We start from the raw sequence: 22,209 nt of genomic DNA on the forward strand, positions 1-22,209 counted from the left end.
GATCAAACCCAGGTCTCTCACATTGCAGGCGGATTCTTCACTAGCTGATTACCTTATTTTGAGAAGTTAAGGGAGAGGCGAGGAGCTTCTCCTGAGTCTCCTGGGTCTTCACTGCCTTCGGCTCAAAACAGTCAACCCATCAAAGGGGTACATTTGAGAAGATGTATTCTGCTCCCCTGGAGAAGGCAATGGCACCCCACTCCAGTACTCTTGCCTGGAAAATCCCATGGATGGAGGAGCCTGGTAGGCTGCAGTTCATGGGGTTGCTAAGAGTCGGACACGACTGAGCAACTTCATTTTCACTTATCACTTTCATGCACTGGAGAAGGAAATGGCAACTCACTCCAGTGTTCTTGCCTGGAGAATCCCAGGGACGGGGGAGCCGGATGGGCTGCACAGAGTCAGACACGACTGAAGTGACTTAGCAGCAGCAGCAGCAGCATTCTGCTCCCCATCACTTCTCTTTAAACAATCCTTCTAGTAATTTTGAAACACATTAAGAGGTTTCTTTATGTTTGAAGAATTCAAAGCTCAGAGATGGAGCACTTACCCAATGTGTCTTTTTACCAGCTGTCTCTCATCACTCCAATACGTCATGGATTTTAACTCCTAGGGTCAAGGACGGATAAGCAGTCTTGATGACTCTGTGTCTTGTTTTCTCAGCAGATTGTAGCCTCCTCAACTATGTCTAGGATGGTGCATCAGTATGTTCATCAGTTTGGTCAGAGGCTGGTCCGCAGGCGAGGGGCAGACACCATAAAGGAGTCTGACGGTCTCAAGATTCATCTGAGTGCCACAGAGCTGGTGTTCTTGGGTGTGGGCAGGAACCTGGGAGCCGGCCTGTACATCATGCTTGGTGCAGTGGCCAAGTACGTAGCTGAACCAGCGATTGTCATCTGCTTCTTGGTGGCTGGCCTGTCTTCTCTGCTGTCGAGGCTCTGCCATGTGGAGTGTGATGCACGGGTACCACGCTCCTCTTCTGCGTATGTCTGCAGCTCCGTCACGATGGGACAGCTCTGGGCCTTTGTCGTTGGCTGGAACATCATACTGTTATTTTTAATTGGTGAGGTGATGGGACCAGGCGACAGGTGTGGGGGAAAGGTGTGGGGGCTAAGGTCAGGAAACTGGGAGATGGGATTGTGGTCTCATTCATGGGCACTTTGTTACCTGACTTGTGGGGGGAAATGGGTAACCATGGCTGGAAAACCCCACAACTTCATTCTAGTCAGCTCTCTCCTGCTTTCCTTAAATAATTGGATTAAGAATGAGAAGGAAAGGAAACTGGGCATGGGTTGGAGGGAGGTGTGTCCCACAGGCTCATCACCTCATTATATCGGAGTCTTTGCTCAGCTGCTGCCTCAGTGATTTCTTTTTGGGGAGGGTTGCCACTTGATTTAAAATTTCATCCTTTCTCTTTTAGCCCTCCTGGTCCAACTTCCCTGTTTTCTTTCTTTGTGAAACACTGATCTCCTCCTAATATATTAAATAGTGGACCTATTTTGTGAATTATCCCAGTCTGCTCTCGATACCCCATGAAAAAAATCTTTGAGCTTATATGTTTTGTCTATTTTTTCCTCCAAAATACGTCCGTTGGCGCATACTAGGTGTTCAATTCTGTTTGTGAATGTTCATTCTTCTGCTGCTGCAGCCACTGCGTGTACAGCCCGCGCCTGGAGGTACGCCTTTGACAGCCTCACTGGGGACCGCGTCTCTCAGGCATTGGAGGGAACTGTCCCTCTGCATGTTTCCTACTTACTGGCCACGTATGCAGACTTTTTCGCACTGGGCCTGGTGCTGCTGCTTGCGGGTGAGTCAGGGGTCAGATATGAGATGGGATGCGGGGACTCCTCTGGTGGTCCAGTGGTTAAGAATCTGCCTAGCAATGTGGGGACACAGGTTCGATCCCTGGTCAGGGTGCTAAGACCCCATGTGCCGCAGAACAACTAAGCCCAAGTCCTTAGCCTGCACACTACAACGGGAGAATCTGTGTGTGTGTGTGTGTGTGTGTGTGTGTGTGTGTGTGTGTGGTTGCTCAGTCATGTCCGACCCTTTGGGCTATAGCCCAATAGGCTCCTTTGTCCGTGGGGCTCTCCAGGCAGGAACGCTGGAGTGGGTTGCCATTTCCTTCTCCAGAGGATCTTCCTGACCTGGGAAGTGAACCCATGTCTCCTGTGTTTCCTGCACTGCCGGCGGATTCTTTATCCACTGATTCCCAAACTTTGCTGTTTGGGTCACAACAAAAGATCCCACAGCTAAGACCCAACTCAGCCAAATTACTAACTAAATAAAACATTTTTTTTTTTTTTAAAGATGGACTGAGTAGGGCGTGGAGAGGAGCTGAGGTTGGGAAAGACTTGGGGGTGGGGATTAGGACTGGAAGGGCTGTCTGTGCTATGAGAGGCAGGAAAGCAAGATCTGGGGGGTCGTTTCCCACTCTTGGCCCTCTCGACAATTTGAGCCGGTTCATTCCTTGGTGGGGGTGCTGTTCTGTGATTTCAGGATGTTTTAAAAAATCATTGTTGGATGCTGAGTGACATCCCCGACCTTTGCTTACTAGATACCAGTGAAACCGCTCCCCAAATTCTGACAATTGGAATGTCTCCAGACCATGCCAAATGTTTGGGGAATAAAATTTAATCCCAGGTGAAAATCATTTACTTAGACTGACATATTTTAGTCTTGGTACTGAGACCAAAGAAATTTTTTTTTCCCAGAGGAAATTCACAAAGCATAAATTTATCATTTTGCTATTTTCCCCAGCTTTCCTGAGATATAACTGATACACAGCACAGTAAGTTTGAGGTGTGAAATGTGATTTTTTTTTTTTTCTGGCTATACTAGATCCTTGTTGCTGCTCACAGGTTTTCTCTAGTTGCAGAGAGTATGGGTTATTCTTTGTTGTGAATCACAGGCTTCTTTTTGTGGGGCTTCTAATGTTGCAGAGCACGGGCTCTAGAGCTCGGGTTGTGGAGTTACAGCACCTGGGCTTAGTTTTCTTTGGCACGTGGAATGTCCCTGGACCAGGGATGGAACTCTTGTCCCCTGCACTGGCCAGCAGACTCCCAACCACCGGACCACCAGGGAAATCCCACAGTGATGACCTGATAGACCTGCCCATGTGAGATGACCGCCACAATAAGAAATGAACTATTAGGACCTTCCTGGTGGTCCAGTGGCCAAGACTCCTTGCTCCCCATGCAGGGGACCAAGGTTCCACCCCTGGTCAGGGAACTACGATCCCGCTGATGCAACTAAGAGTTCGCATGCCACACCTAAAGACTCTGTTAGGCCACAGCGAAGACTCACCCAGTCAAATTCAAATAAAATGAAAAAATTTTCTAATTATAAGAAAGGAAATTAACTATCTTATGGGTACAATTCAGGGGTGCTAGTACATTCACAATGTTGTCCAGCCATCACCTGCATCGAGTTTCAAACATGTTCATCTTCCTTGAAGGGCACCCTGTATCCCTGAGCATCACGGTCCATTCACCCCACCCCGACAGCCCCCAGCCCCCAGGCTGCTGTCTGTCTCTATGGACTTAGTTACTGTGCGTGTCTCGTATTCCATCTCTCCTGCAGTACTACTCGCTCTGGGAGTTCCTGAGTCAGCCTGGGTTTACAGAGTGTTCACAGTCATCAACCTTTTGGTTCTCAGCTTCATCATCGTCTCTGGCTTCATTAAGGGAGACCTGCACAACTGGAAGCTCACAGAACAGGACTACACATTGGCTGCAGCTGTATTCTCAAATAGGTTAGGAGCGTACCCTTGGTCATATTAATGTCTGTGTGTGTGTGTGTGTGTGTGTGTGTGTGTGTGTGTGTGTGTGTGTGTGTAGGGGAGTCAGAGCTGAGAATTTGGTGGGGACTAAAGAGACCCAGGCTGGTGGATCCAGATGGTGGGTTTCCAGAGTTTGTGGTATTGAGGGAAGAGTCCAGAAGTGATGGCTGAACCCACATCACCCACGTTTTTTCTTGCTCCTCCCACCACAGCTTGGGCCCTCCAGGTGCTGGAGGGTTTGTGCCTTTTGACTTTGAGGGGCTTCTCCGAGGAGCAGCTACGTGCTTCTACGCATTTGTTGGTTTTGCTGCCATTGCCGCTAGAGGTAATGTGGTCACCGTGTGTCCCATGGGGGGTTTGGACAGAGTTTGAGCACAGAGTTTGGGCACAGAGGTTGGGAGAAGGTTAGCCTGCTTTAGGCAATTCTGTGCTTTCACCCCATGGGGGGTTTGGACAGAGTTTGAGCACAGAGTTTGGGCACAGAGGTTGGGAGAAGGTTAGCCTGCTTTAGGCAATTCTGTGCTTTCACCCCATGGAGGGTTTGGACAGAGTTTGAGCACAGAGTTTGGGCACAGAGGTTGGGAGAAGGTTAGCCTGCTTTAGGCAATTCTGTGCTTTCACCCCATGGCGTTTTCCTGACCTGCTGCTTCCACCCCTTTTGCAGGCAGAAGAGACCTAAAGCCTCAGCGGTCCATCTCCCTGATCTCACTCCTCATGTGCTTTTTGGCATATTTTGCTGTCTCAGCGGCGCTCACCCTCATGGTGCCCTACTACCAGATTCATCACCACAGCCCCTTGCCCGAGGCTTTTCTCCATGTTGGCTGGGGCCCTGCCAGATATGTGGTGGCTGTTGGCGTCCTCTGTGCTCTTACGTCCAGGTCAGTGTCCGGGTTTCTCCCCATCTACTGTCAGATGCTCATGCACCCCAGCCCGTGGGACTGAGAGACAAGAGGGAAAGACATCTTGCTCCATGTAGACTAGGGAGCGCATGCGCTGGTCTCCCCTGCTCCTCCACGTCCTCACACGTGTCTCCACTTTCTCTCCCAGCCTCCTGGGAACTAAGATTCCACAGGCCACAACTAAGACCCAGCACAGCCAAATAAAGAAACAAATACTATTTTTTAAAAGAGTTACACGTAAATATTAGCCCATGAATAGGCTAGAAGTAAAAGAAAGGGAACAGATATTTTGTGCAAATACTAACAATAGAAACTAGGGGAGCTATATTGCTATCAGACAAATTAGATTTTGATCAAAAGAATAGCAATAGATAAAGTTGATCATTTCATAATGATAAAGAGAAGTGATCATTTTTATATTTTCTCCAAGCTTTGTTGAGACAAAGTGTAACATAGTGTAAATGGTTGGTTTTCTTTACTTTTCTATCCCAGAGTCCTCGAGTCACACAGTAGTGCTGATGAAGAAAACGTCTTAATTGGAAAAGAAAACTTCCTGCATTGTCAGAAGTGGGGGGAAGTGGTCATATGTAATGGTTGGTTGATAAATGGTTCTAGTAGGGTTGAACTAAAACCTCGAAAGAGGGGACAGAAAGTTGCTGCTGCAGAACAGAATGCTTGAATTTGAGATTACGGACATGCAAGAAGTTGGTAATAATGGGGCAGAGGATTGTGGGAACAACTGAGGTGGAGTAAAGGAGATATGGAGGTCAAGAAACCAAGTACAAGTTACTAGCTGAATTTAAACAAAGATGGAGGAAAAGGAATAGAATTAGGAAAGTCACTACCTTGCAAGTTCTATTGAAATTACTGACTTAGGAAGCAATGAATGGAGAATGAGACTGTCAGGTGAAACTTTGATGGAAAAGTTGACATCACCTGATTGTTGTTGATCCCTTACTGATCGCGGGAAAGGCAGATATCACGTGATACCCAAAGTACTGTGATAGGCAATCCAGAACACTGCCCATACAATAGTCCTGATGGAAAGTTGACTCAGAATTAATCAAGTCTCTACATCAATTGCTTTCCAGGTGGCCCAATGGTCAAGAATCTGCCTGCAATGCAAGAGACCCAGTTTTGATTACTGTATCAGGAAGATCTCCTGGAGGAGGGCTTGGCAACCCACTCCAGTATTCTTGCCTGGAGAATCTCATGGACAGAGGAGCCTGGTGGGCTATAGGCCATGGGGTTGCAAAGAGTTGGACACAACTGAGTGACTAAGCATTGAGTGCCTGCACTCTAGATCACCTAGGAGCTCAGAGAAAACATTAGGGATAGATTCACATTTCAGCTGAAAACTTAGTCACCCAGGGACTTCCTCATTGCAAGGGAGCAGAGGTTGAATCCTTGGTTGGGGAACACACATGCCTCACAGCGAGGCCCCCCCCCACCCTTCCACCCCCAAAATCAGCCAAACCAGAATGTGGATAATTCTCCAGGAAACAAAATGATGCCCTTTCTGTAACAATTAAATGATATGACCCAAAGTGGAGAGTTCGTATGTGAAAGTGTTAGTCTCTCAGCTGTGTCCGACTCTTTGCGGTCCCATGGACTGTAGCCCTCCAGGCTCCTTTGTTCATGGGATTCTGCAGGCAAGAATACTTGAGTGGGTTGCCATGCCCTCCTCCAGGGGATCTTCTTGACCCAGAGATAGAACCTGGTCTCCTGCATTGCAAGTGGATTCTTTACCATCTGCGGTACCAGGGAAGCCTTGGAGATATTACTGATTTGGTTCTACAGAGTTGACATAAAAGAAAATCAAATTTTTTTTTTTTTGGTTTCCCAGTGCACATAAAGGTTATGCTTATATTACACTGCAGTCTAGTCAGTGTGCTTAGAATGCTGTCTAAAAAAATGCCAATATACCTACTGTAAGCCACTCCTTTGCCCATTTCTGTTTGCTCGTCCCTATTTTCCTTAGACCTTAATCATAAGGATGAGATCATGAGGCAACATTTAACTTTCTGCTTTTCTAATTATGCACAACACCTCACCTAACCTGCTGATTCCTGGCTTATAAGGAGTAAGAATGAAGAATTTAGTAGTTAAAGAATGACTGACTCTCTATCCCTAGGTTCCCCTTAGTAAATTTGCGGGTGGACCATAAGGGCAAGAGAACCTCTAGTTGCAGGTGGATCTCCCGAGTAAGATAGTGTCCCAGGGAAGATGGGGAGAAGTCAGCAGATTTGCAGCAATGGAGAAATGACAGGTAATCTGACCTCCTGCCTAAAGGATTAACTGAGGCATTATCATCTTCCCTTTAAAGATTCCTTTGTGGTTCAGCTGGTAAAGAATCCACCTGCAATGTGGGAGACCTGGGTTTGATCCCTGGGTTGGGAAGATCCCCTGGAGAAGGGAAAGGCTACCCACTCCAGTATTCTGGCCTGGAGAATTCCATGGACTCTATAGTCCATGGAGTCACAAAGAGTCGGACATGAAGATTGTCATGGCTGAGCAGAACTGGCATGGACACAAGTCCACCTTCTCCTGAGATAGCTGGCTTTTCTGAATAAAGCATCATTCCTCTCTGTGGAAGCTTGTTCCTTGCTTTATTGTCTGTTGGGTGACGAGCGGCTGAACCAGTGACTGGTTACAAATCTAACTGCTGGGCTAGAATAGCCAATGAGTCAATGCTGGTCACCATGTTTCTGAGTTAATACACCTAGGGCAAGTATTCTATCTTTATGCACAATGATTAAACATGGCAATTTGTAGTTAGGGTGGCCTACTGCTGGAGCCTGGGCTACTGCAGATATTAAAGCATTGATAGCTTTTTCTCCTTCTGTCATTCATTCAGTAGGGTCTGGTTGGGTAGAATTTAATAGCTCATAGAAATGTTGGTGGAGAAGGCAATGGCAACTCACTCCAGTACTCTTGTCTGGAAAACCCCATGTACGGAGCAGCCTGGTAGGCTGCAGTCCATGTGGTCGCTAAGAGTCAGACACGACTGAGTGACTTCATTTTCACTTTTCACTTTTATTCATTGGAGAAGGAAATGGCAACCCACTCCAGTGTTCTTGCCTGGAGAATCCCAAGGATGGAGGAGCCTGGTGGGCTGACGTCTATGGGGTCACACAGAGTCAGACGTGACTGAAGTGACTTAGCACCACCAGCAGCAGAGAGGTTGGACAACACAGGGACATCTGGGTACTCATTTTCTCCGTAGCTGGTTAGACTTAGAAATCCCCCGAGTGATTGGGAACTGAGAAAGCCAGGGTTCCCTTAATTCTTTCAGAATCAATCAACATTTTTCCTTAGATATGAAATGACCTAAATATTTCAAAACTGATGAGCAGAACTGAAGTTTGTCTGTGGAGGCATTATGTCTCTTAGAGGCTAATTGTTGTAATGGATAATGTCTAAACTCTCCACAACAGCTTAAGCTACTTCATTCCACCTTGTGTTGTTGGCTTTAAGAAAATTTACAGTATTGTAAGTCAACTATAACTCAATTAAAAAAAATGTTTTTGTAAGAGACAATCACTACATTTAATTCTGTTTTGATGGTCTGTGCCCATGTTTTGGCTTTCCAGGTGGTTCAAGTGGCTAAGAAGCCACCTGCCGATTCAGGAGATGCAAGAGATATGGACTTGATCCCTGGGTTGGGAAGATACCCTGGAGTAAAAAATGGCAACCCACTCCAGTGTTCTTAGCTGAAAAGTCCCATGGACAGAGGAGCCTGGTGGGCTACAGTCCATGTAGTCGCAAAGACTCAGACATGACTGAACACACACATACATGCCCCGTGCTTTAGCATGAGAGTCCTTTGATGCAGATCAGAATCTAGTCAACCCTTCATGAGTACCTCTGTCCCCTTAACACTCCACTTCCTGCTCTGGCATTTTCCTTCCTCAAAAGGAAAGCTCGTGACCTCTTACATTATTTCTTTTCCCTGCCACGGTGCTCAGCTCTCCCAGCAAACAGAACTCCTTGAAGAAGTGGATGAGGAGGACACCTTTCCCTTTATCCTCTCCCATCCCTTTGTGCAAGGCTGGATGCAGGTGTGATGCTCGTTAAATGCTTTTGTTGCTTGAATTAACAGCAGAGGTTTTAAGCCCCCATCTTCTGGTTGGCATACAGTTGGACCTGGGAGTTCCCCCACACTGGAGTCTCTCAGGTCATGTCCAGAATGTGAGAGGTTGAGTAGTGTAAGAGGAATGGGAAGGAGGAGGGTTGAGTGTGGTCTCCGAGTTAACAGCCCCTACTTCTCGGGATCCTTGATGATCAAATGAATTCGTGTCCACAGACATAAGCAATAAACAATCTGTAATAAGAATAGGAAAGAGGTTTTTTTTTTTTTTGAGCCAAACTGAGGACTATAGCAAACAAGACGGTGTCCCTATAGCTCTGAGAAACTGCTCTGCTGAAGGGTAGTGTCCAGCATCATCTTACACCTCATCCAAACAAAGAACTCACAACACGATGGGGGTGCATTTCTTCAAGGTTTCAAAAGAGAGAGACTTGTTACAGAGACAGTGAGACAGCAGTTCCCTGATGTCCGGGAAGGGAACCTTATCTCACAGGGAGTGTTAACATGGACGCCATGAGAAGGGAGTTGCTCATTCTTATCTTCAAAACAGACGTTCTTTACCTCAATACTTAAAGCAGATGCACTATGATGGTCAGACAGGCTGTCTTAGTTCACACACAGTTCAGGCTTAGCCATGGATAAGCCAGAATGACTTCCCCATTCCTCAATATGTTTTCATCTTCTCCATCACAAGCAGATAAAAATCTTAGAACTTTGTGATCCAGCAATTCTACCTCTGAGAATAGACCCCAAAGAACTGAGAGCATACCCTGGAAGAGACATGTGTAAGCTTCTGTTGCAGCACTATTCACAATAACTAAAACATGAAAGCAAGCCAAATGCCCATTGACCAAGAAATGGATAAGCCAAATGTGGTATATACCCATAAGAGATTATTCTTCAGTGTTAAAAAGAAAGGGAATTCTAACACATGCTATGACCGGGAATAACCTACTGGATATTCTACTAAGTGATATAAACCTGATGGGAAAGGACACGTGTTACATCATTCCACTTAAATGAGGTGCCTAGGGTGGTCAGACTGATAGAGAAAGAAAGTAGAATGGTGAATGTCAGGAACTGGGAAAGGAGAAGGGGGAACTGTTGATGGGTACAGAGTTGAAGTTTTGCCAGATGAAAAAAGTCCTGGAGTCTGGATGCACAAAATTTGAAAGTATGTAACACGGCTGAACTGGAAACCTAAAGATGGCTATAATGATCAGTTTTATGTTACGGGTATTTTACCACACACACACAGAGAAACTCCCCCTGAGGGTAACCACAGAGAAGTCAGGGCTGATAGCAACACTGCAGATGCTCCCTGCCCGCCCAGCCCCATCTCCACCCCAACAACCCAGGGGTGAGGACCGTCTTCTGTGCTCAGGACTCCCCGCTTCGGTTCTTGGAGATGTCTCAGCTCCAGCCCCGCACGGCTTAACCTCAGCCTCCCTGACTGACCCAGTGCTCCAGGCTCTGCTCCAAGGATCCAGTAAGTCTCGGGTCACCCTCTCCTGCAGGAGACTGGGCGCTGAGTTCACATCCTGCCAAAGAGACCTCTGCAACCCCAGGGTGCAGGGCGTCAGCCTGGGTTCACCCTGAGGGTGGAGAGACCCATTTTCTAGATGAAAGTGTCTGCACTGTGTGTGTGTGTGTGCATGTGTGTATGTGTGTGTAAGGAAAGTTAGGGGAGATGGATCAGTGCTCTGAGGCTCTAAGACAATTTTTACTCATGTTCAAACAATATTCAAGATTAATTACTCAACGAGTCGGATATGACTGAGCGACTAGGCACACGACACAACCACAACCCTTGTATAGGGCTTATGATGCGGACCACTGATTTCAGTCTCCTGCATACTGCTGGCCCTTTGAATCTAGGGGTTTTTGTTCTGTTGACTTTGGGGCAACTGTAAGGAACTTGAACATCCACAGATTTTGGTAAATGTGGAGATGAAGGCATGGTGGCATATTCAGTCATTTTGGGGTTTGCTGCACCCAGTAACTGGGTGAAGCTGGCTGTTATTTATCATGGGCAGCAACTTTTTAAAAGGATGGTAAAATACATATAATGTACATTTGACCAACTTAATACGTATGGAGTTGAATAATGTTAAGTATATCTGCATTTTTATGCAGCCAATCTCGAAAACATTTTAAAACTGTGCCTTCATTTAACAATAACTTCCTAATTTGCCTTCCCCTCAGGCCCCGGCCAACCACATTCTGCATTTGTCTCCATGGCTTTAACTCCTCCTTTGATTTCACAGAAGCGAAATCACACATTATTTGTATATTGGTGAGTGGCTTATGTCTCTTAGCATAATGTCCTCAAGGGTCCTCCATGTTGTTGCATGAGTCAGGAATTCCTGCCTTTTAAAGGCTGAATAATATTCCACTGTATGCATAGACCACAATTGTTTATCCATTCCTTCATGGATGAACATTTGGGTTGCTTCCAACTTTTATCTACTGTGAATAATGCTGCTGTAAACATGAGTGTGCAAATATCTTTTTGAGACTCTATTTTCCATTTTTGGGGGATGTACACCCAGATGTGGAATTACTGGATCACATGGTAAATCCATCGTCAGTGTTTTGAGGAACGATCATACTTTATCCATAGCAACTGCACCATTTTGTATTCCTGCTAAGAGTTCCCAAGGGTTCACTAGTAGCATTTGACAAAGAAGAAAACAGAGGTCCAGAGAAGTAAACGACTTGTTCAGAGGTACAGTGGTAGTGGAGAAGCCAAGGTTCTAATCACAGTTTCCTGGATTTTTGAATACTTGCTCTCAACCAACATGTTACATTGGACTTTTGAATATCATTAGGCAGAGACCCCCCTCACAATAACTGGTGGTCACTGTGTCAGCCTAGTCCTGCAGAGCAGTGTAGTGAGGAGACATTTCAAGCCCCAAAGGAGCAGCAAAAGAGTCCTGTCATTTCTGATTCAGAATGAAGGCTAGTCCCCTCTTCCCTCTAGGCACTTGGGAGTTGTAGGGAAAGAGCAAATTAGCCAAGATGGCACAGTCAGTCTCTCTCACCCCAAACCCTCTCGTCCTTGCCCCACGTTTTGTAAATAATGATTATGTAACAGGAGAGATTACTTATAGCACTGCACGTGCCTGTCACAAGGTACTCGATTGGCCACCAGTGGCTTTTGTTCTGTAAGTATATATATAAGCTCCCCCTGGAAAGCCCTGGAGGTGGGGTTGTGTTATGGCTGCGTTATGTCCACATTAGGGCTGCGTTACATGATGTTACGGCTGCTGCATCAGCCAGGAGACAATAAACACGTCTGCAGTTCCTCTGGCTCCTTGAGTCTCCTTCCAGTTTTCCCGCTCCTGCCTTGCTTACCCTGGGTTCAGCAGAGTGTGCACGGTGAGACACAGTGAGACAGCCGGTGCTGTGAGCAGGTTCAGCAAGACAGGAGGCCATTGTGGTTTGATGCTCTAACTGAGCTGGGCTACACCTCCTACAAATTCCGTCTCCTTCTGCCCAGACTCAGAGTTCTAATTTCTTTTCACACTGCAGGCAGTGAGGTATAAAGCTACCAGGCCTCAGCATCCTTGACAAAGCAATGTATGGAGTCTGAGATCTCTGATTACTCAGAGAGTCATGGCACACTTATAAAGGAAGGGAGGGAAAAATTAGAATAATAAATTTTCCCCAGTTCTGTAGAAGAAAAGAGGATAATGAGTGGTGCAAAGCTTGTGCAAAGTCAGACAAGCTAATACAGAGCAGAGCTGGATTTGAACCAGCTGATCTGGTTGATTTCAATTCAGAAACAAGCGTTCTTATCCACTGGTGCGTTGTGCATGCTAAATCACTTCAGTCATGTCCGACTCTGCCACCCCATGGACTGTAGCCCTCCAGTCTCCCCTGTCCAATTCTCTGTGTGTGCATGTGTGTGTTAATCACTCAGTCGTGTCCAACTCTTTGTGACCCCATGGACAGTACCTCTCCAGGCTCCTCTGTCAATGGGATTCTCCAAGTAAGAATACTGAAGTGGGTTTCCATTCCCTCCTCCAGGGGATCTTCCCAACCCAGGGATTGAACCCGGGTCTCCTGCACTGCAGGCAGATTCTTGACCATCTGAGCCACCAGAGGAGCCCACTCTGTCCATTGAACTCATACCAATTAAGCATCTACTGTGTACCTGGCACTGTGTTAGAGGCTTTTGCTTCTGTAGGGGTGGAAAACTTTTCTTTCTAGGTTTCTTGGCTGGTGTAAATAACTAAATTGACATAAGACAGATTAATACATTTACAGGAATCCCTTAAAAAATTCTGAGGCTCAAATGCACTCAGGCATTTAAGGCTTATATGCTCCCCTGGGCTAAGAAGAAGCGGGTAGGGATCTGGGGCTTCAAGGAGGAGGAAGACAACCCACAGGAGGATGGGAAGAGCAAGTGCCTGATGAACAAATGTTTGCTCCTCCAGGCGGGTATGTTTTCCTGAAATTAGAAGTTCTCTCTGGTGATAGCTCTCTTCCTGGCATAGGCAGTATAATCTACATTATTTTGAGCAGTTAAAGGAGAGGCAAGGAGCTTCTCCTGAGTCTGCTGGGTCTTAATCATCTTTAGCTCAAAACAGTCCACACGCCAAAAGAGCACATTTAGGGGAGATTAAAAAAACCACTCCCCCTCAGTTCTATTCAAGCAACCCTTCCAGTAACTTTGAAACATATTAAATGCCTGATTTATGTTTGGAAAACCAAAGCACAGAGATGAGAACTTGCCCATTCTGTCCTTATGCCACCTGCCCCTCGTCACTCCATTGCTCCGTAGAACTGGACTCCCAGGGCCAAGGGTGGATGGACATTCTTGACGGCTTTGTATGTTGTTTTCTCAGCAGATCGTAACCTCCTCAACTCCATCTAGGATGCTGCGTCAGTATGTTCGCCAGTTTCGTCAGGGGCTGGTCCGCAAGTGGCCACTGGAGCCCCAGGAGGAGTCTGAGAGTCGCAGAGATCCTCTGAGCACCCTTGACCTGGTGACCTTGGGTGTGTGCAGAACTCTGGGGGCTGGCGTGTACGTCCTGATTGGTGTCATAACCCTGCTCATCGCTGGACCAGCGATCGTCATCTGCTTTTTGGTGGTCGCCCTGTCTTCGGTGTTGTCTGGACTCTGCTATGCCGAATTTTGGTCCTATGTACCACGGTCCGGTTCTGCCTATCTTTACAGTATTGTCGCCATGGGAAACCTGTGTGCCTTCATCATTGGCTGGAACGTCTTACTGTATTTAGTGGCTGGTGAGATGATGGGGAGGGGCATGATGTGGGGCTCAAGATCCGGAAACTAGGAGGGTAAATGGAGTCTTCACTCATTCATAAACACTTTGTTATGGAGCTTGTAGAAGGAAGTTCCAGAAAGCCCCACAGCTTCACTGTACTGAGCTAGGCTGTTGTCTTTAAACATGGGCCGAGAACCCAGAGGAAAGGGCACTGTCAGGGGTGGGTGAGAGGGAGGCAGTTCCCACAGTCTCCTCCCCTCACCGTATGGAAGTCTCTGCTCAGCTGTTGCCTTCATGGGATTTTCCTTTACCACTTGATTTAAAATTTCAGTCCTCATCTCTCAGCCCTCCTGGTCCCACTTCCAAGAAAAGTGTTCTTTTCTTGCATAACTTTGATCTCTTCCTAACATTAAATAGTTGACCTATTTTTTGAATCATCTATTCTTCTCTCCCCAATCCCATGAAAAGAAACTATTTGAGAGTGAGTATTTTGTCTGTTTTCCCCCTAAATACATCCCAGGGTGTATTGTAGGGGGTTAATTATTGTCCATTAATGTCCCTTCTTCTGCCACCGCAGCCGCTTCCTGAGTGACCAGGGCTTGGAGTTATGCCTTTGACAGCCTCATAGGCAACCACGTCTCTAAGGCGTTAGACAGAACTTTCTCTCCACACATGCCCTCTTTCCTGGCCCCATATCCAGACTTCATTGCCCTGGGCCTGGTGCTGCTGATGACTGGTGAGAAGGGGTCAGACATAAGATGGGAAGAGTGGGGTTTGGAGGGGGAACTGGTGTTGGAATGTTGTGGGGTGGCAGAAGGTAGAATTAGGACTGGAAAGAAGGATGAGGGTTATGAGTAAGGGCGGCAAGGCACATAGACCATTGCTTTCCCACCCTGGCACCCTTCACACTTGGTGATGCTTCATCTTTTGGTGTTGAGGGCTGTCCTGAACGTCATACTGTAGGGTTTTGTTTTTTGTTTATTTTTTTTAATAAATCATAGTCAAATGTTGAGTTTCATCCCCAGCCTTACTCACTAGATACTGGTGCTAAACTGCGATCATCAGAATGTCTCCAGACATTGTCAAACATCCCTTGAGTGACAAAATCACCCCAGCTCAGAATCATTTACCAAGAATGACAAATTTCTTCCTCTGTGTTGAGACCAGATTTTTTTTTAAAATTGAGAGGCTATTCTCATAGCATAAAACTGATTTATTGTCGTTCCCAGTTTTATTGAGATATAATTGACCTACAACATTGTATATGTGCAATGTATGTGTACAGAGCGATGATTTGACAGACGTGTGTTGTGAGATGACTGGCACAGGAAGAAATTAGCCATCTTAAAGTGCTTGTGTCTGTGTGGGCACTCAGTCATTTCAGTTATGTGCAACTCCTGGTGACCCCATGGACTGTAGCCCATCAGGTTCCTCTGTCCATGGGTTTCTCCAGGCAAGAATACTGGAGTGGGTTGTCATGCCCTCCTCCAGCGGATCTTCCCGATCCAGGGATTGAACCTGTCTCTTCTTCTCCTGTATTGCGGGCAGATTCTTTACTGCTGAGTCACCAGGGAAGGCCCTTAAAGTGTAGAGTCCAGAGAGACTTAGTACCTTCACAGTGTGGCAACCATCATCTCTATCTAGTTCCAAACATGTTCATCTCCCTAAAAGGAAACCCTGTACCCACCGAATGGTCACTATCCACCCATTCACCCCACTCCCACCACCCTCAAGCCCTGGCAACCGCTGGCCTGCTTTCTGTGTCTATGGGTTTGATTACCTTGGATGTCTCATATTCCATCTTTCCCACAGGACTACTGGTTCTGGGAGCTCGTGTGACAACCCTGATTATCAAAGTGTCCACAGGCTTGAACCTTTTTGTTCCAATCTTCATGATCCTCTCTGGCTTCATTAAGGGAGACCTGCACAACTGGCAGCTCACAGAACAGGACTACAAGTCGAATACATCTGGGTCGAGCAGCACCTTTAGGCCAGGAGGGTCCTCTTGGTAATACATGGATGGTGTTGGTGCAGAGCTGGGAACATGGTGGGGACTAAAGATGGGGGCTGGTGGATCCAGGTGATGGGGGTCCTGGAGCCCAGGACCTGTGATATGAAGGGAGGAGCCCAGTAGAGAGGGCTGAACACACCTCACCCATGTTCTTCCTCTTTCCTTTTCTCACCATAGGGTGGGACCTCTGGGTTCTGGAGGGTTTGTGCCCTTTGGCTTTGAAGGGATTGTCCAAGGAGCAGCTATACTTTTCACCTCCTATTTTGGTGTTCATGGCATGGTCACTGCAGGTAACATGGTCATTGTGTGTCCCATCAGGGGTGTGGGCGCTGGTTGGGCTGCCCCTGGGCAGGGGTTGGTAGAAGGTAAGACCCTGACGCTGGGAAAGATTGAGGGTATAGAAGGAGGGGACCACAGAGGATGAGATGGTTGGATGACTTCACCGACTCAATGGACATGAGTTTGAGGAAACTCAGGGAGCTAGTGAAGGACAGGGAAGCCTGGCACGCAGCAGTCCATGAGGCTGCAAAGAGTCATACATGAACAACAAAAGCCTGCTTTTGGACTTGCAAGAGGAAAGGGGATTTTCTGCTTTCATTCCAGTATCTTTCCTGACCCAGTACTCCCTCCTGTCCTGCAGGGAAGGAAGCCCCAAATCCTCAGCGTTCCATCTCCTTGAGCTTGCTGGTCTCCATCTTCATCGGCTTTCTGGCATACTCTGGAGTCTCCGCGGCGCTCACCCTCATGGTGCCCTACTACCGGATTTACCCTTATAGCCCCTTGCCGCAGGCCTTCCTCCAGGTCGGATGGGGCCCGGCTGGATATGTCGTGGCTCTTGTCTTACTGTGTACTCTTTTATACAGGTCAGTGTCCTGGCTTTCTCCCCGTCTACGGTCAGATGCTCAGGTACCCCAGCGCTTGGGATTGAGAGACAAGATGAAGGGTACCATGTAGACCAGGAACCATTTAGACTAGGAACCATGTAGACAGGAACCATGTAGACTAGGAACCATGTAGACCAGGAACCATGTAGACTAGGAACCATGTAGACGGGAACCATGTAGACTAGGAATCATGTAGACCAGGAACCATGTAGACTAGGAACCATGTAGACTAGGAACCATGTAGACAGGAACCATGTAGACCAGGAACCATGTAGACCAGGAACCATGTGGAGCAGGAACCATGTAGACGGGAACCATGTAGACGGGAACCATGTAGACAGGAACCATGTAGACGGGAACCATGTAGACTAGGAACCATGTAGACGGGAACCATGTAGACGGGAACCATGTAGACGGGAACCATGTAGACTAGGAACCATGTAGACGGGAACCATGTAGACGGGAACCATGTAGACTAGGAACCATGTAGACGGGAACCATGTAGACGGGAACCATGTAGACTAGGAACCATGTAGACTAGGAACCATGTAGACCAGGAACCATGTAGACCAGGAACCATGTAGACTAGGAACCATGTAGACGGGAACCATGTAGACTAGGAATCATGTAGACCAGGAACCATGTAGACTAGGAACCATGTAGACAGGAACCATGTAGACCAGGAACCACGTAGACCAGGAACCATGTGGAGCAGGAACCATGTAGACGGGAACCATGTAGATGGGAACCATGTAGACAGGAACCATGTAGACGGGAACCATGTAGACTAGGAACCATGTAGACAGGAACCATGTAGACGGGAACCATGTAGACGGGAACCATGTAGACTAGGAACCATGTAGACGGGAACCATGTAGACGGGAACCATGTAGACTAGGAACCATGTAGACGGGAACCATGTAGACTAGGAACCATGTAGACGGGAACCATGTAGATGGGAACCATGTAGACTAGGAACCATGTAGACAGGAACCATGTAGACAGGAACCATGCAGACTAGGAACCATGTAGACGGGAACCATGTAGACTAGGAACCATGTAGACGGGAACCATGTAGACTAGGAATCATGTAGACCAGGAACCATGTAGACTAGGAACCATGTAGACAGGAACCATGTAGACCAGGAACCATGTAGACCAGGAACCATGTGGAGCAGGAACCATGTAGACGGGAACCATGTAGACGGGAACCATGTAGACGGGAACCATGTAGACTAGGAACCATGTAGACGGGAACCATGTAGACGGGAACCATGTAGACTAGGAACCATGTAGACGGGAACCATGTAGACGGGAACCATGTAGACTAGGAACCATGTAGACGGGAACCATGTAGACTAGGAACCATGTAGACGGGAACCATGTAGACGGGAACCATGTAGACGGGAACCATGTAGACGGGAACCATGTAGACTAGGAACCATGTAGACGGGAACCATGTAGACGGGAACCATGTAGACTAGGAACCATGTAGACGGGAACCATGTAGACTAGGAACCATGTAGACGGGAACCATGTAGACGGGAACCATGTAGACTAGGAACCATGTAGACGGGAACCATGTAGACGGGAACCATGTAGACTAGGAACCATGTAGACTAGGAACCATGTAGACGGGAACCATGTAGACGGGAACCATGTAGACTAGGAACCATGTAGACTAGGAACCATGTAGACAGGAACCATGTAGACAGGAACCATGCAGACTAGGAACCATGTAGACCTGACGAATGTAGGCAGGAACTGAGGGTGCCCTGGTCTCTCCTGCTTCTGCACACCCTCTCACGTTTTCCATTTTATCTTCCAGCTTCCTATGTGCCATGCTCTCCATGTTTCAATTGACCTGTGCAATGGCAGCTGATGGGCTCCTTTTCCGAGCTCTTGCCCAGATCCACACCCGTACTGGCACCCCCATCATGGCCATCTTGGCTTCTGGAACTCTTACAGGTGAATAAAGGAAGCCTTTCCTTTACTTTTTAAAAAAATAATTCTATGTATTTATTTTTAATGATTGATGATTGCTTTACAAAATTGGTTTGATACATGTCATACATCAACATGAACCAGCCAGAAGCATACCTATGAACCTTCCCTCCTGAGTCTCCCTCCCATCTCTCACCCCTCTAGGTTATTTCAGAGTCCCATTTTGAGCTCCCTGAGTCATACAGAAAATTTCCATTGGCTGTCAAATTTGCATACATTAGTGTATACGCTTCCATGCTACCCTCCATTAATTTCACCCTCTCCTTCTTCTCTCCTGCCCTTGTCCGTCAGTCTGTTTTCCATGTCTGCATCTCCATGGCTGCCCTGTGAATAGGTTCATCAGTACCATCTTTCTAGACTCCATATATATGCATTAATATATGATGTTTGTTCTTCTCTTTCTGACTTACTTCGCTCTGAATAATAGGCTCTAGGTTCATCCTCCTCATTAGAACTGACTCAAATGTGTTCCTTTTTATGACTGAATAGTATTCCATTGTATATGTATATTCCACAGGTTCTTTATCCATTCATCTATCAGTGGATCATTCTTCCTTTGACCAATTTCTTTAACATGAATGTTTCCAGGGACTTTTCACTCCCTCCCCCAACCCTCATTTTAGGGCTCACGGCAACACTCCTCAGGATCCTTGATCTGGTGAAACTCATGTCAGCCGGGATCCTGCCTGCTTACACTCTTGTGGCTGTTTCCGTACTTGTCCTCAGGTGAGACCCACTAACCTTGGCTGAGAGCCTTGGACTCTTGGGGTTAATGGGGAGTGATCCTCTTCTGCCTTCTATATATCTCACTAGACTTAAGGCAAAAAAGAGGTAGGTTATACTGTCGGATGTTAGGGTAGGGGCTGCTGTGAATACTGCCCTGATATCTCTCCTTCAGGTACCAACCAGACCAGATTTTAAGCAAGAGGGAGAAAACTGAAGAGGGAAATGAGATTTCTGACCATGAAGCAAGTCTTTCAGAACCTGTACCTGAAGCAGGACCCTTAAGGATTCTAAAGAGTCTGTGGTTCCCTACCAGCACCACCCCCAACCAGACATCTGGGCAGATTGTCTATGGATGTGCCTCTCTGCTTGGTGAGCAGTGGGGTTTCTCTTTCGTCATATTGTGAAATTGACAAGATAGGTTGGGATTCTGTGTCTTTGGAAGTTAAGGGGTCTTGGAGGTATGATGGCCCTTCCTGAGGTGGGCAGCCTGGGGTGGGGTGTGACCCGAGGTCCAGACATCTTTGTCTTCTGGGTCCAGCCTGTTCTCCTCCTCCTTGACCCCTGCAGTTCTCTTGCTGAGCATCCTGAGCCTGATCTTGGCCCAGTGGCCCAGACGTGTGTTCTCTGGAGACCCCGGGCTCACAACAGTGGCTGTGCTGCTGCTGCTGCTCATCACTGGGGTCACAGTCATCATCTGGAGGCAGCCCCAGAACCCCACCTATCTTACATTCAGGGTAGGTGACCTTTTGTGTCCAAAGTGTCCACCTTGAGTGAATGAAGCCTGGGTGATTGACCTTTAAACTTTTTTGTTAGACCTGGAAGTAAAGAGAGTTGCTAAAACCAATGAACTCTTCCTGGATCCACACTCACTGCTTTACAGACCCAATCTGGGCAGGCACTGAACACACAGCCTGAATAAGCCTGGAATCTTCCCACAACCATGGGGCAGGTTCTCCCTTTCAGACATCTGGGCTGTGTTCGGGGATGAACTGATTCTGCCCACAGGTCCCTGCTCTGCCTGTCCTCCCACTGGTGAGCATCTTTGTGAACATTTACTTGATGATGCAGATAACTTCTGGGACCTGGATCTTATTTGGCATCTGGATGGCGATTGGTAAGAGGCTTTTAGGGTGAAGAGTCCTCTTGAGTGACCGAATCCAATCCTCTTCCTAGAAGCCCTCCCCAAAACTGTCAGATGCCATAACAGGAAGCCTACTGGGCATTTGTAGCTGAAGAGAGCGCTTACTTTTCCTTCTCATTGTCTCATTTTCCTACTAGGATCTGTCATATACATAGGATATGAGATCCGACACAGCCTGGCAGGGAACAAACATCAACAGCCATCAGCCTCCACCACCCAGTCTCCGGATTAAAACGTCCCCAGTGCTGAACCTGCCTAACCCAAGAAAATTGATGCTGTGTGGAATCCCTCCAAACCCTGGCGGTATCTTCTGGTTTAAGGGGCACTTTGAGCCTCTGTGGAGTGTGAACGTGGGATACATTTACAGCTCTGTATTTATTGCCAGTGGATGTTGTATGTTTTTAAAGCAAACTTTTAAAAAAGCATAATAGACATACTTAAAAGTGCATGCTTCCTAAGTGTGCAGCAAAATGAATTTTCACAACAAAATTACTACAGTGTAGCCAGTAACCAGAGGAAGAAATAAAATATTAACCGGACATGGGAGAAACAACTTCTTGTGCCTCTTTCCAGCAGGAACACAGAGACTGCCATTTAGGAAGGAAACATAGGTAACTATGTATTTTGTTAAGACTTACACTTTAAACATTAGGACACAAACAGACTGGAAGTAAATGTGCAAATAGTCACACAAGGAAGTCAGGGTAGCTGTATCACTATCCAAGTAGACTCTGAGAAAGAGAAATAATACAGATAAAGTGGATTATTTTACCATAAAATGAAAAATTATTATGTTTCTCTTTTCTCTCAGCTTTACTGAGACAGTGTAACATTGTGTAAATGATTGTTTTTTGTTAGCTTTCTATCTCAGACTCTTAGAGTAACACAGTTGAGCTGATGAAGAAAAGTTCTTAATTAAAAAAAAACAAAAAACAACCCAAAATTCTTGCATTGCCAGAGGTAGGGAAATGGAATCATAGGTAATTGCTGATTGATAAATGGTTACTGATGGGAGTAACTAAAATGTAAGAAGTTAAAAGTATAACTAAAAGATAATTTTTTAGTGTAAGAAAAAGTTAGTAAATTTTAGTGTAATGGAAAAAAAGAGTGCAACCAAAGTGTAACTAAAAGGTAAGAAGTTATCTTGGAGAGACAAGACAAAAAAGATGTTGCTACAGAACAGAATGCTCAAAATTGAGATTATGGACGATCAAGAAGCTGGTAAGAATGAAATAGAGGATTGTTTGTGGGAATGAACAACTGAAGTAGAGTGAAGGGAGGATGGATGTCAAGAAACCAAATACAAGTTATTAGATGAATCTAAGAATAAATGGAGGAGGATGAATAGAATTTGGAGAATCACTGCCTTTCAAGTGCTAATGAAATTACAGGCTTAGGATGCAATTAATGGAGATGGAACCTTTAATTTTAAAACTTTG

At 46.5% G+C, this 22,209-nt stretch overlaps 1 protein-coding gene and 1 pseudogene across 1 annotated transcript; both read left to right on the top strand.

Moving 5' to 3' along the window:
• The first annotated feature begins 693 nt into the window (after window positions 1-693).
• On the top strand, window positions 694-21,002 carry LOC138096934 (cationic amino acid transporter 3-like). Its single transcript, XM_068993167.1, has 11 exons — window positions 694-1,063; window positions 1,649-1,807; window positions 3,583-3,763; window positions 3,994-4,106; window positions 4,446-4,659; window positions 18,728-18,867; window positions 19,527-19,629; window positions 19,802-19,998; window positions 20,197-20,363; window positions 20,635-20,743; window positions 20,908-21,002. Exons 1-11 carry the CDS (start codon window positions 694-696, stop codon window positions 21,000-21,002), a joined length of 1,848 nt encoding a protein of 615 aa, XP_068849268.1.
• Window positions 13,654-16,943, top strand: LOC138096124 (cationic amino acid transporter 3-like; annotated as a pseudogene).
• Window positions 21,003-22,209: the final 1,207 nt, after the last annotated feature.

This window comes from Capricornis sumatraensis, chromosome 20, assembly GCF_032405125.1.
Source record: "Capricornis sumatraensis isolate serow.1 chromosome 20, serow.2, whole genome shotgun sequence".
NCBI classification, from domain to species: domain Eukaryota; kingdom Metazoa; phylum Chordata; class Mammalia; order Artiodactyla; family Bovidae; genus Capricornis; species Capricornis sumatraensis.

Excerpts from the sequence above, each read along its gene's own strand:
- LOC138096934 (XM_068993167.1), top strand. The coding sequence starts at position 694 with ATGGTGCATCAGTATGTTCATCAGTTTGGTCAGAGGCTGGTCCGCAGG. Across the intron at positions 4,660-18,727 it reads CTCTGTGCTCTTACGTCCAG|CTTCCTATGTGCCATGCTCT; the intron begins GTCAGTGTCCGG and ends TTTATCTTCCAG. Across the intron at positions 20,364-20,634 it reads CCACCTATCTTACATTCAGG|GTCCCTGCTCTGCCTGTCCT; the intron begins GTAGGTGACCTT and ends TTCTGCCCACAG.